The following is an 11,489-nucleotide window of genomic DNA, read 5'->3' as shown; positions in this document are numbered from 1 at the left end:
TAAATAATAATAATAATAATAATAATAATAATAATAATAATAATAATAATAATAATAATAATAATAATAATAATAATAATAATAATAATAATAATAATAATAATAAACAACTAAACGGATACTCGGATATTCCTACTTTAACAGATGAAATATACAAAACTAACGGGAAGAGGAGTAACGGAAAATGGAGCTATTTATCACTTCACGGCCGAGATCGAAGGTTTATCATCGAGCGTCCATCCGAGTCACCGTTGAAAGCCATGAACTGCGGATCCTGCTCGAGAGAAACGTCACAGCATGAGGGCCTGCTCCAAGGCTTCGGCGCGGATCTTCGCCAATATCGCGCTTTTGTGGCGGCTGCGGCTTCGCGTTTGAGCTTGACGTATTATTTATTTATCGCTTCGTAATGGTGTGTGTTTGCGGCGGAGCGCGCACTTCCAGAAACAGCATCTTGAGGAGGTGAGAAAGGTAGCTGTGGACGTCTTGGAGAAGGAGGTCGTAGTTCTGCGCAGACTAGGAGTGCTATCGTTAGTACCGGCGACTGATAGCAAGCAAGGGCAAAAGAAATTACTTATCTTTTGGATAGCCGTCCGCAGCAACACTACTTGCCTGCGCATCACATAGAGGGGTGGTCAAGTGTAATACTTCCCACTCCCAGCTGTCGCCGAGTCTTCACAGCGTATCTAGAAAGGAATCAAGAGTACGTCGTAGGGCATTGCTGTATGCAAGCGTCGCACCATCTGTATTTCAGCCAGTCGACGGCATGTGGCTGCTGGGGATTTGGGGAAGTCCAAAAAAAGCGCAGCTGCATTTCAGTGCTTGCTCTTCTTCCATCCAGTCTGTTTCGGCAATGCGGTCTCGCTCAAACAAGGATACTGCAGTCAAGAGGATCAAATTATCGGCCGAAGATTCTACTACAGCGACTGAGAAAAGTGCAAGCTCAAATTTGATGGACTGTGACAAGGTGGTGCAGCTGCGCGACACCTTCACGTTCCTGGTTAGCGTGGCTCAGTGGTTTTAACGGATTCCGTGTTAGATATCTGGTTTTCATAAGGTTTTTGGCTGGACCTTGGCTGGCAAAAATGGTCGGTGACTGCTTATGATACCTTCGCTGTTCGAGAGTGCGTGGACCTGTCAAAAAAAGCTGCACACTGTCATATGTCCGATTATATCAAGCAGATGTTGAAAGTTTTACCACACGGTCGCAAAACAAGTCGAATCAAACAGATGAAGGCGGCTCTGGGGAGTATGTAGTTGCTCTGGTTTAGACTCGCCCCTTTGTTCAATTTTAGTTTTTTTAATAGAAATTACCAAGGATTTCTGGCGCAAACATGCTTTGAAGAACGCACAATTGGTCGTGGAACGCAGTGTTGCCGAGGTAGAGTATTTGGTACTATCGCTGGGACTGCAGATATGTATTCATCTTTGAACTCGGTTTTTATGAGGAGTTTACGATCGCAGCTGTTGAGAAAGCGACGAAGAGCTTGAAGCAGGAGATGATTAGTGGCAAAAGGCGGCATGATGAGCTGGAGCGAAATACTGAAAAAGAAGATCAAGAAGCAAAACAAGCAAAACAACACGATGAAATGCTAGCGGAAGGAAAGGACACAGACCAAGCAGAGGAGGAGGGAGGAGGAGAAGAAGAAGAAGAAGGAGAAGACGAAGAAGACGAAGAGGGCGAGGACATTTACGCGGCCATGTTGAAGGCACCTACCGGAGCATATACCCCACGACATGAGCTCTTCAAGTGGGCGCCCCAACTGGTAGGTCTATGCAACTTCTTTTTGTGATAGCATTATTCTTATTTGTGAGCAGCACAAGAATGGAGACGTTCGGCCATCCGTGGATATCGTCGAGCACCTGCGCACAAGAAATGAAACTGACCTTGATCATCTGAATCGCTTGGCAATCTGCCTCATGGAGCAATGGCCACTTGAAGACGAAATTCTCGAGCAGCCGCTTCGGTACTAAGAAAGATTTAGTTCTGCCCTTAGATATTTGAACTGACTTTGCTATAGAGTCACCTTGTCGGCAATCGTGGATCCGGTTCACCAATGGATCGCGCACTACATGAAAAACGTGTTCCCGAGAGAGCGCTGGCAGCAATACCAATCGATCTCCATCCCGGTGGTGTCGTTGAGCGAAACGACATAAGCAAGCGTGCGAGTAAGGCACACTTTTGAGGTTTGCTAATTACTTAATAGATTCTAAGAGGAGAGCAACAAGGGTCGCGGTCACCTGTGCATGAGGCATTATGTATCTGGCGGAGGCGAAGGCTGCTAGGTTGAAAGTCGAGCTTGATTCAGATGAGATACAGATCATTAATATCCTGGAGTGCGTGTAAGTATTTGCTCTCGAGGTTTTCTGAATCGTTAGTGGTTTCATGGCCATCATAGGCTACGGAACGTGATATCAAAAGCGGGCGGCAAAGACAGCGAGCTCGAGTGCATGGAAGGTTACTACAGCATTTTAAAGATCATATTTAGAGACGGAAAAGTACAAGTTCAGGATGTATGTATCTACGACCATGCTGCCTCTACTTGCTAAAGTTTGTGAATTTATAGGGGTGAGCATGCTAGTGTCGAATCGAAGAAGGTACGAGCAGAGAATGAAAAAGCGTTCGGCGAAGGCGGCGTCTTTAAAGCCGCGCACAACGTCATAGGCGGAAAGGTGGACCTTCTAGTTTCAGCCTGCAATACGGAGATATCTGCTTGCGAGTGGAAAGCCCCAAATGTCAGCCGCTCTCTCGCCCGGAAGCAGGAGTGCAAGAACTTGCGTACCAATGCCTGCATCTGCGACAACCTTGCCAGGCTTCCCTATGACGACGAGATAGGGCCCGAGAACTTCTTCGTGACCTATGGACTGGATTGGTGAGCTTTGTATGTTATTTTTTATTAGCTTACTTATGTGCTGCGTAGGTCATCTTGGTTCGCTGATTGGTATCAAGAAAGAGGGCGACGTCTTTGTGGCTACCAAAATTGGAGATCTATACATCCCAACCATTGTCGAAGACTTCAAGGATTTCAAAAAGACTATCCAGTTACTTTACACATGGAAGGTATATTTGCGATGAAACTGTGTTTGAATGTTGTATTTACCTTCGAAACAGGAAAACTTGAGCGAGACGCAGAAACGGCTTCCGGCTGCGACGGCACGAAAAGCAAGACAGCAGACCAGGGCAAAATATGAGTTGATCGAAGATGACCTAAACATCGACCCTAGCTTTATCTTTTTTACGCCAAAAAACGAACGGGTCCGTAAGACCACTTAGCGCTAACAGTGTTAATTGCTCTGTATATAGTAACTTTTTTTCCAATGATAACCGTAACCGCACTTGTACATATATCTGACCGGACAATTCATAAGCTTCTTACAGTGGACGCTCGATTTCAGAATCGCGCTTGGACAGCCTGAATGTGATTCGTATATTAAAATATTCTCATATCCAGTTGTGCCAACAAAGGCACCATAAATGGTTTTCAGCTGGGCGCTGAAACTTGAAACAGATAAATAACGGTTGTCCTAACGAGATCATCAAGCCTTGGAAAGTTCACATTGGCCATCTTCAATTTTCCTGGTCCCCCAACTTCTGCATTTTCATTGTATCATCGGTACTCTTGCCAAAAAGGGCAACTGCGAGAGCGCACATTCAAATGATATGTTTCCCCCCAGCAGTACCTGCTTTGAATGCACCCTTTTCCTTCTCTTTGCCAACCATTTATCCCTATTGCATGTTTCGGCCATGGATACCAGCACAGAACCATCATATGTTCCACCCATGAAAGACAGCATCGAGAACCTGGTGGAAGTGCTCCCGAGCTCACAGATGCCTTCTGCTCCTCCGACAGAGAAAGTGGTAACAAGCACAGTTGAGGACGACGATAGCGACCGGGCAGTTGCACCCTCTGTCGAGCAAGAACACCAAGAGGCAGCTAACCCCAACATTGCCAGTGCAGACTCTCTCTTTGACATTCCGAATGGGTACTTGCAGAACGTCTTTTCCAATGAGCCCCTTGTCTACAGCATCACTCCAGATCAGTATGCAGAGGTCGAGAATCGGTACTCGACAACTCCTTTACCTTCAGACGTGTTGTTCCCGTGGCTCCACGGTGTAGACGGACGGTCTTACCAGCAGAATCTCTTCTTTGGTGTGCGACGAAGCATGGTTCCACGTCACCGCGGTTTGACGCTCGTGCACGCCGACGAGTCAGAACCGTACACTTGTCGATTGATAAACGCTGTGCTTCCTTCCGAGATATTGACACCCGAAGGAGCGTTTCTAAACATTACAGAGAGGGAGACGTATATCAATCTGCGCAATTTCAAGATCCAAGTTTCCCGATATGCAACGATAAGTGACATCGTTGTTTACGGTCAAGGTGCAGATAAGGTGGCGCAAACAATCGCTGCTGCCCAACAATGCTTACGGAACGAGCGCTTGGCGTATATCGAGCAAGTGCGCCGGCAGGCCGGTAGCAGAGCCGTCGCTAATGCAAACGATCTTGTATACCGGGTATTTATTATTCAAGGTCAGTGCTTGCATGACAGATTGCCGGAACACGCTATCTCATTTAGGAAGGTGCCCAGGATCGTTCGAATCGTTCGAGAAAAACTATACTCACCTCGTTAGCTTTGATTCAAACGGCGACCACGTCAACAACGTTAGCTTTTGGGAACGTGAGCGGGAAGAAATGCGGGCAATGAGTAGCGCTACAGAGATATCACCGCATGTTTGGGTATGCCTTTTTTTTATGATCGCGTGATCAGGATGATGACTTTACTAACGTTCCATAAAGGTCGGAAATACCCAAGATGTGCCGGCACCTGTTCGTCAGATAGATATGGAAGATGATGGCTACAGCGAAACAGACGATAATCCACACCAATTCTCAATATGCATCGAGGCGCATGACTTGGCCGACATGCCCTTACCTTCTACGCTTACTTTGGCACGCGAAACTTTGAACGAACTTCCAGAGAATGAGTTACCAGCAGAGATTATTCACTTGGATGTATACTCGACAGGCGTGCCAATGTCATCACCAGCATTTGAAGAGTTTTATGATCGCTTGATGCGACTGTTGCAATTTATGGATGATCAGACAAGCCGGGGACGGAACATACTAATCCATTGCTCAGATGGATACACGGATACCAGTTTGCTAGCATTGACATGGATCATGTACAAGGAGAAGATTCCGTTACCCGAAGCATACCTCTATCTACAAGAAAGGCGAAGTTTCTTTGTATACGCAATCGATGTCGCTGTACTTCGACGTATTGATTATCATTTGCGCACTGCACCTCTGGCGAATGCGCAGACTGCGAGAGAAAATAAACGCAAACGTGAAGACACAAATGGAACTCAAGATGATACTCCTCGTTCACGTCCTGTCCAACCAACAGCCAGTAGTTTCGAATTAAGGACACAGAGCATCGACGAAATGATGATGGCAAATGAAGGAGAGGAGGAGGAAGAAGAGATGGACGCCACAGATTACGACTCAACAACGGATAAGCGAGTGCTTCACGACGACGGATTTATCAATCGAGTATCGAATTCGGGTCACAACGATGCGACGTCTGGACAGGCTGTTCGCGCTGCCGCGGATGTATCGCATTTTATGATCGATGAAGATGATGTTGACGAAAGGTTGACGCCGCAAATGTTTTCCAAATTTGTTCCAGAAGCAAATGAAGAGGAAAAGGCACGATATCCTTGGTTCTACTCTCAACGTTTTGAAGGATCGTTTCCGTCAAGAATTTTACCGTTTTTATACCTCGGCAATTTGAACCATGCAACAAATCCAGAAATGCTAAAGGCGCTAGGCATAACCCACGTTGTCAGTGTGGGTGAGAATGCCAATCTCGATCCTTCGGAATTCAGTCTTTTGCTTCTCGACAATCTTTACGACGACGGTATCGATTCTATCCATGGACGACTGGACTCGGCTATCCAATTTGTCGGTAAGCTCTGGTTTCACCGCGCGATTTTACTTTAGAAAATGTTCATGCCTATTTGGTTAGAGGAGGCACGATCAAAGGATAGCAAATGCCTTATTCACTGTCGCGTAGGAGTCAGTCGCAGTGCTACTCTTACCATCTGCTACGTCATGCATCATCTAAAGCTCAGTCTGGTACAAGCATACCTATATGTGCGGGCACGACGGTTGAATGTTATTATTCAACCCAATTTGAAGTTCATGTATGAACTTTTACAATTGGAGCAACGCCTTCAGGGCCGAGCCACCATTACGTGGCCAAGTTTAAGCAAAGAGATCCATTTGCTGAACATGTCATACCGGGAATCCTAAAATGATACCTTTTCTTTTCTTTCATTGTCATTATCTGTTTTCGTTCCTTTGTCTAGACGTCCTCCCTCCCTCTCTTTCGCTCTCCCCTCATCTAGCTTCTTCATGAATTTTTGATCGTGCAACAGAAAATCAAGGAAAAAAAGAAATCAACTTTCTTTTGATTTGTATGCTCTGCCTACATGGCTCGAATGATCTACATACACACTGTATTAATATTGGTTGGGGAATGGATGAAAGAAAAGAGAGAGAAACATGACAAGAAACAATACAAGCTTTTTGATATGCGGGGGAAAAGGAAGAAAACAACTGTACATGCAAAGGAAGAAAATGGAAGGAAGAGAGATATGGGACACGATTATAGAAATGAAAGATAGATGATGTTATCGTTCAAGCCAGAGCTTGTTTTTGGATCGCATGAGACGGAATGCACCGATTGGTACACGCTGCCATCGAGACAGATCACGCGAAAATCGGGTATCACCTTCATCTTCATCCACATCCGATGAGGACCGTGTATACAACTGCGATGTATCGACAAGTTCATCCATGGATACAGGTGTTGGTTCGCTTTCTGCAGGCGAGGAGGAAGGGGACGATGAAGTCTTGTCGTGCTGTGCAATGGATAACCTGCGCTTCTTGCCGCCATGTAAGGTCTACAATTAAAAAATAGAGTTATTAAGAATAACCCACGTCAACAATTCCTGAGTACTCACATCTGGAGCTGATCCACGTCGTTTGTCACCATTGGTACCGTGAGAAGACTGCCGTTCTTGATGTTGCGACGACCCAGAGCTCTGCTCTAGTGCGAGAAAAGGATGTATCTGTTCTGTTGGAGTTGTGGGTGCACTGAATGAAATATTGCTTGCATCCAGCGCTGTAGTTCTAGACGTCGCCATTTGGACAAGATCTAGCAGTTGCTGAGCTTGGCTGAAGGATTGCATATCAGCCGCAGCAGCGGCGTTGGGCCGGGACGACGATTCCGTTACTTCTTCAGGCTTTTCAGAGATCGTCGATAACGATAGACTGAGTGCTCCGTCGGACGACAACGCTGACAATGCACCCAAACGCTCTGAAGTCATATCCTCTGCTGAGTGATTCTGCGCGGCCGAGACTGCACTGCTTGGAAGCGATGGCCGTCGATGAAAGTCGGATGATTGCATAGCATTCAACTCTGCAGTAAGTGCAGAAAGGTCCAAGCCCGATAGATCGAGCTCACCTCCTCCTCCCAATACATCCGCAGGCGACGAAGACTGATTGCCATCATGGCCGTTGGATTCTGCGAGCGGTGCCAGGATCTGCAGAAACGCAGCTGCTATGTTGTCAAACAAATTTGCGTCTCCTAGCAGAGACTGTAACTGCTCATTCGAGATAGCAGACTCCACATCATCTTCAATGTACAGTTCGCTGGAGTCATCACCGTCCTCTCCGTCGTCGTCTTCCGAAGATGACCATGGATCAGCTACTGTGAACTGGTATCCGTGCATTGCCTCCTCGTCATCGTCGTCTTCGTCTTCATCAACGTAGTAATATTCTTCGACTGAATTATCGTCGTCGGTATCATCATCGCCCTCCAATCCACTTTGGTCGTCGGTACCATCAACTTCATCGAGTTCGTGCTCGTTCTCCATCATTTCCTCGATTATTGCGCGTTCTTCTTCCTCTTCCAAGCCTTCGTCGTCGCCGGAGTCAATGTGTACACTCGATGCATACGACTCTGTCCTGCTTTCAGCGCCTATTGATGCCTTTTCATCGTCGTCATCATCATCATCGTCGTCGTTTCCTTCCTCCTCTTCTTTCTTTACGCCTTCGTCGATCGTAATGTTTCCATCAACACCCACGTCCAGATCATCGTCGCTCGATATCTCATGCTTGATGACCGTCGTCTTGCCCTTGTTGAAATTCGATTTCTTATTCTTCTTTTTCTTGTGTTTCGTCATCTTGTTCCGTGATTTGCTGGAATTATTTGCTTTATCTGAAACTGGACCGTATCTTTCGACCACTTTGGACTCTCCTGCGTCCTTTTCTATTACGTGCCAAACATCTGTCGGCCGTTTGCTCGTATACAACGGCTTCTCTTCTTTTGAATACAATATACATTAATCGCATGAAAATGCATCCCAGTTTAAGCTTTATCTTACCATGCTGCTTTTCCTCTACTACCTCCACTGAAGCTGCTGCTGCTGCTGTTGATGTTCCACATATACACTCAGTATCGCAGACAGGACAAATATCGTCCAGATCTTCATCGTCTTCCCTGGAAAGAGATATAGTGATAGTCGGTATAGACTCTTCCACAGTTGCTGCTTCTGCTCCTGCTCCTCCTCCTCCTTTCTTCGTTTTCCGTCGAGCAGTGTTCTGCTTTGTGCTGGATTTCTTGGTTTTGCCTACATCGGTTTAAGCAAAACTATTCTGGATATACTTTTTTTTCGCTCCAACCTACTTTTAGATTTTGCAACGCAAGCATCGCAAAAATATGTTTCAATCACACTTTTGGGCTTGACGCCTACACAACGACCATGGAACCACTCTGCAATGCAGATGCATGACAATGTCAATAACAGTTTTTCTTTTTTCCTCTGATCGATATTCCTGCTTGCCATTCATTACCTTCACAACCATCACATTCTATCATAAATTCGTTGCCATCGTAACCTTGTCGACAGATACAGTACTCGTCCTTGTTCTCTTCCTCGACAGACCATCGTCGTCCTTTCCTTTTGCTTTTCGAAGTATTCTTCTTTTTACTCTTGCTTGCTGCTGCTGCTGCTTTGTTGCCCGAGAACCGTCGATTGTCACCCATGTCGTGATCGATTCCGTCAACGTCAAGGGTATCGTGATCCGGCGGACCACTGCTGGCCAGCAGGGATTTCCCAGTCTGTTTCCGCGATTGCTTTTTCATGTGGGAAACCTGTGACGTGATCACCGCAGCGTCGTTGCCTTGTAAAGTGTCAGTGTAGATAAGGAGAAAGAGAAATAATTTATATATAGAGAGGGGAGGGGGTGCGCGGGTCACTATTGTGACAGGTGTGTGTTGCTCTCTTTATTTTTTTCTCTTTTCTTTTTTTTTTTTTTTTTTTTCTTGGTAAACAGCCGCCGTCAAATAGCAAGTGAATGCTGAAGTAACTTTTTTTTCATGTCGGACTTTGCGCGGGAACAACGGAGTAAAGGTTCTTCCCTTTCACCGCAAACAAGCATTTTACCATTGTTGTTGCTGGACACCTTGTTGCTGTGACAATACTTCTTGGCCGTGTAGAAATAATGTTGTTACAATGCAAAAATATTTATTGACAGATTAGCCTTTTGTATACCACTGGCAACTTTGTTCATTCACGCAACAACGCGTATTACTTGATTCATGGAGCGACGAAGTGCTGTTTATTTTTGTGAAAAGAATCATCTAGGATAATCAGCAGTGCTGTAGCCATACATCTGACATGCATATCTCATAATCGAATCTATTATTATGGAATATCACTCGGGCACTACTCTTAGGGAGAGGTTAGCAGTTATATTGGCCACTTTGGAGTTATTAGCAACCGTGTCCTGTAAGCAAACCAGAACAAGGTATCTGCAAATGTAAGCTGGCTAACCACAAGCGTCTGTAAGCAGCTGCTAATATTATTCTGAGCGTATCATCGCACAGCACTGTAGCTAATCGGTCCTTATGACGCCTATTGCATCGTGTTTCGTGTAGAATCATAACAGACACGAATACTCATATTATCCTTAGGTTTTGTCAGAATGCAGTCTGGCAAAGCACTTACTGGTAAGACTCTGCAAAGCGTCCTCAATTCTTTCGGATTGGAAAACGACGTCAGACTTGTATTCCTCCTCGTTTCGACATGCATTACGGAAACCAAAAGCTAGATACTATACTTGCCAAAAAAATTGACACGGATCATTTTCGATTAAAGAAAGAAACAAGACGATCCTATCGCTTTAAATTGCAGAGATTAGAACTGCAGACCAAGACGGTGCTCAATGTCACCAAATTCTCAAAAAGGACGATCGTAATGCAAAGTACAAATGTTTAATGTCTAATGTCTGAAGGAAATGGACTTCTTGGGGAATGGAGGTTAGATTAGGTAAACGCTTCTGTTTTATTGTGCCTGCAGGGAAACTCAGATGACAACGATGCATAACGTTAGTGTCCATCTCCACGGAAAAACGAAATTCCGAAATGGAAGGTACCTCTAAACTGATTTTCATGTATGACCAAAGCAAGGTCTCTATAGCTTAATCGGTAGAGGGCCGGCTTTCAAAACTGGAGGTGACTGGTTCGAGTCCAGTAGGGCCCTACAGGTGGTCCCGGTAATCGTACGCTTACATGCGAAGTTCGCTTCGCACGATAATACGGGCAAACCGATGCCACCCTTTTTTCTTCTTATTATAGTAACTGTCGTTTGATACGCATAGCGAAACGTTTTTCGTTAGAAAACGTCTTGTTTATGCTCGAGTTTGAAGCGTACCGCTGAAGCAAGACGTGGTTTGCAAGATTTCCACAAGATTTGGTGATTCCTACGATAATTGCTTGCAAGATCTAAATGTCCTACTTGTGCCGACCATCATTGAAGAGCTACAAACTCTTCAAAGTTCTCGCAGACGTACCGGCGAAGCAAAACGCGTGTAGGGTACATTTACCTAACCTGCACGAACGTCGTTGCAGGAAGGACACGGTGCTTGCTGTGCGAAGCAGCCAATGGCAGGGATTGAATCATTGTCTTCGATCAGAGCGGCGCAAGTGAGATTGACCGGGGCAGGAAATGCTCTTTGGGCAATCATAGAGAAGTACGTGGAGATCGCTTTTGCAAGAACTTTGGGAGTGTTTAATACATTGCAGCATAAAAATCGAATGCCAGAAATCGGTTCACTTTGCGTGGAGCGCGTAAACTCTGAACTTTCCCATTTCTGGATGATGCTCCCAACAGTGAATTCTGCAGTACATGAGATTGCTATCTAATTTATAATCGAAGTATCTATTACTTGGATGTGCCAGCCCTGACAGAATGCTTCAATCTTGCAGTGTACTGCATGCATTTAAACAGCACGCTAAACTCTCGAGTCGATAAAGGATGTTCTGCTTTATATCGGTTCGTTTAAGCATTATGGGCACTATATGTTCGCTTTAATGTTATTTTCGAAGAACGACAAAGTGAATTATCGAGTTCCATGAAA

At 45.3% G+C, this 11,489-nt stretch overlaps 7 protein-coding genes and 1 non-coding gene across 8 annotated transcripts; 6 read left to right on the top strand and 2 right to left on the bottom strand.

Moving 5' to 3' along the window:
• Positions 1-763: 763 nt before the first annotated feature.
• VTP01DRAFT_6222 (uncharacterized protein) lies at positions 764-1,093 on the top strand (the record flags this gene model as incomplete). The annotated part of the gene is made up of 2 exons (XM_069385100.1): positions 764-964; positions 1,037-1,093. The coding sequence occupies 2 exons, from the start codon at positions 764-766 to the stop codon at positions 1,091-1,093; spliced, it is 258 nt and encodes an 85-aa protein (XP_069242595.1).
• A 65-nt stretch (positions 1,094-1,158) lies between these two features.
• Positions 1,159-2,154, top strand: VTP01DRAFT_6221 (uncharacterized protein; the record flags this gene model as incomplete). Its single annotated transcript, XM_069385099.1, has 5 exons — positions 1,159-1,246; positions 1,305-1,378; positions 1,446-1,763; positions 1,816-1,964; positions 2,019-2,154. The coding sequence occupies 5 exons, from the start codon at positions 1,159-1,161 to the stop codon at positions 2,152-2,154; spliced, it is 765 nt and encodes a 254-aa protein (XP_069242594.1).
• Positions 2,155-2,254: 100 nt separating this feature from the next.
• Positions 2,255-2,822, top strand: VTP01DRAFT_6220 (uncharacterized protein; the record flags this gene model as incomplete). Its single annotated transcript, XM_069385098.1, has 5 exons — positions 2,255-2,340; positions 2,397-2,444; positions 2,504-2,511; positions 2,565-2,595; positions 2,663-2,822. The coding sequence occupies 5 exons, from the start codon at positions 2,255-2,257 to the stop codon at positions 2,820-2,822; spliced, it is 333 nt and encodes a 110-aa protein (XP_069242593.1).
• Positions 2,823-2,905: 83 nt separating this feature from the next.
• VTP01DRAFT_6219 (uncharacterized protein) lies at positions 2,906-3,271 on the top strand (the record flags this gene model as incomplete). Its single annotated transcript, XM_069385096.1, has 2 exons — positions 2,906-3,058; positions 3,110-3,271. The coding sequence occupies 2 exons, from the start codon at positions 2,906-2,908 to the stop codon at positions 3,269-3,271; spliced, it is 315 nt and encodes a 104-aa protein (XP_069242592.1).
• Positions 3,272-3,742: 471 nt separating this feature from the next.
• Positions 3,743-6,314, top strand: VTP01DRAFT_6218 (uncharacterized protein; the record flags this gene model as incomplete). Its single annotated transcript, XM_069385095.1, has 4 exons — positions 3,743-4,529; positions 4,588-4,736; positions 4,797-5,967; positions 6,028-6,314. The coding sequence occupies 4 exons, from the start codon at positions 3,743-3,745 to the stop codon at positions 6,312-6,314; spliced, it is 2,394 nt and encodes a 797-aa protein (XP_069242591.1).
• Positions 6,315-6,694: 380 nt separating this feature from the next.
• Positions 6,695-9,213, bottom strand: VTP01DRAFT_6217 (uncharacterized protein; the record flags this gene model as incomplete). The annotated part of the gene is made up of 5 exons (XM_069385094.1): positions 6,695-6,967; positions 7,028-8,391; positions 8,453-8,698; positions 8,755-8,841; positions 8,922-9,213. 5 exons carry the CDS (start codon positions 9,211-9,213, stop codon positions 6,695-6,697), a joined length of 2,262 nt encoding a protein of 753 aa, XP_069242590.1.
• A 1,325-nt stretch (positions 9,214-10,538) lies between these two features.
• VTP01DRAFT_t22 lies at positions 10,539-10,612 on the top strand. The gene has a single exon. It is a non-coding gene; the product is annotated as a tRNA-OTHER (tRNA).
• Positions 10,613-10,701: 89 nt separating this feature from the next.
• Positions 10,702-11,096, bottom strand: VTP01DRAFT_6216 (uncharacterized protein; the record flags this gene model as incomplete). Its single annotated transcript, XM_069385093.1, has 2 exons — positions 10,702-10,832; positions 10,961-11,096. 2 exons carry the CDS (start codon positions 11,094-11,096, stop codon positions 10,702-10,704), a joined length of 267 nt encoding a protein of 88 aa, XP_069242589.1.
• Positions 11,097-11,489: the final 393 nt, after the last annotated feature.

The sequence above is a fragment of the Rhizomucor pusillus genome (genome assembly GCF_041956525.1).
Source record: "Rhizomucor pusillus strain CBS 183.67 unplaced genomic scaffold VTP01scaffold_3, whole genome shotgun sequence".
In the NCBI taxonomy this organism is placed as follows: domain Eukaryota; kingdom Fungi; phylum Mucoromycota; class Mucoromycetes; order Mucorales; family Lichtheimiaceae; genus Rhizomucor; species Rhizomucor pusillus.
Note: the sequence above shows the minus strand (reverse complement) of the source record. Positions and strands in the feature narration are given on the sequence as shown.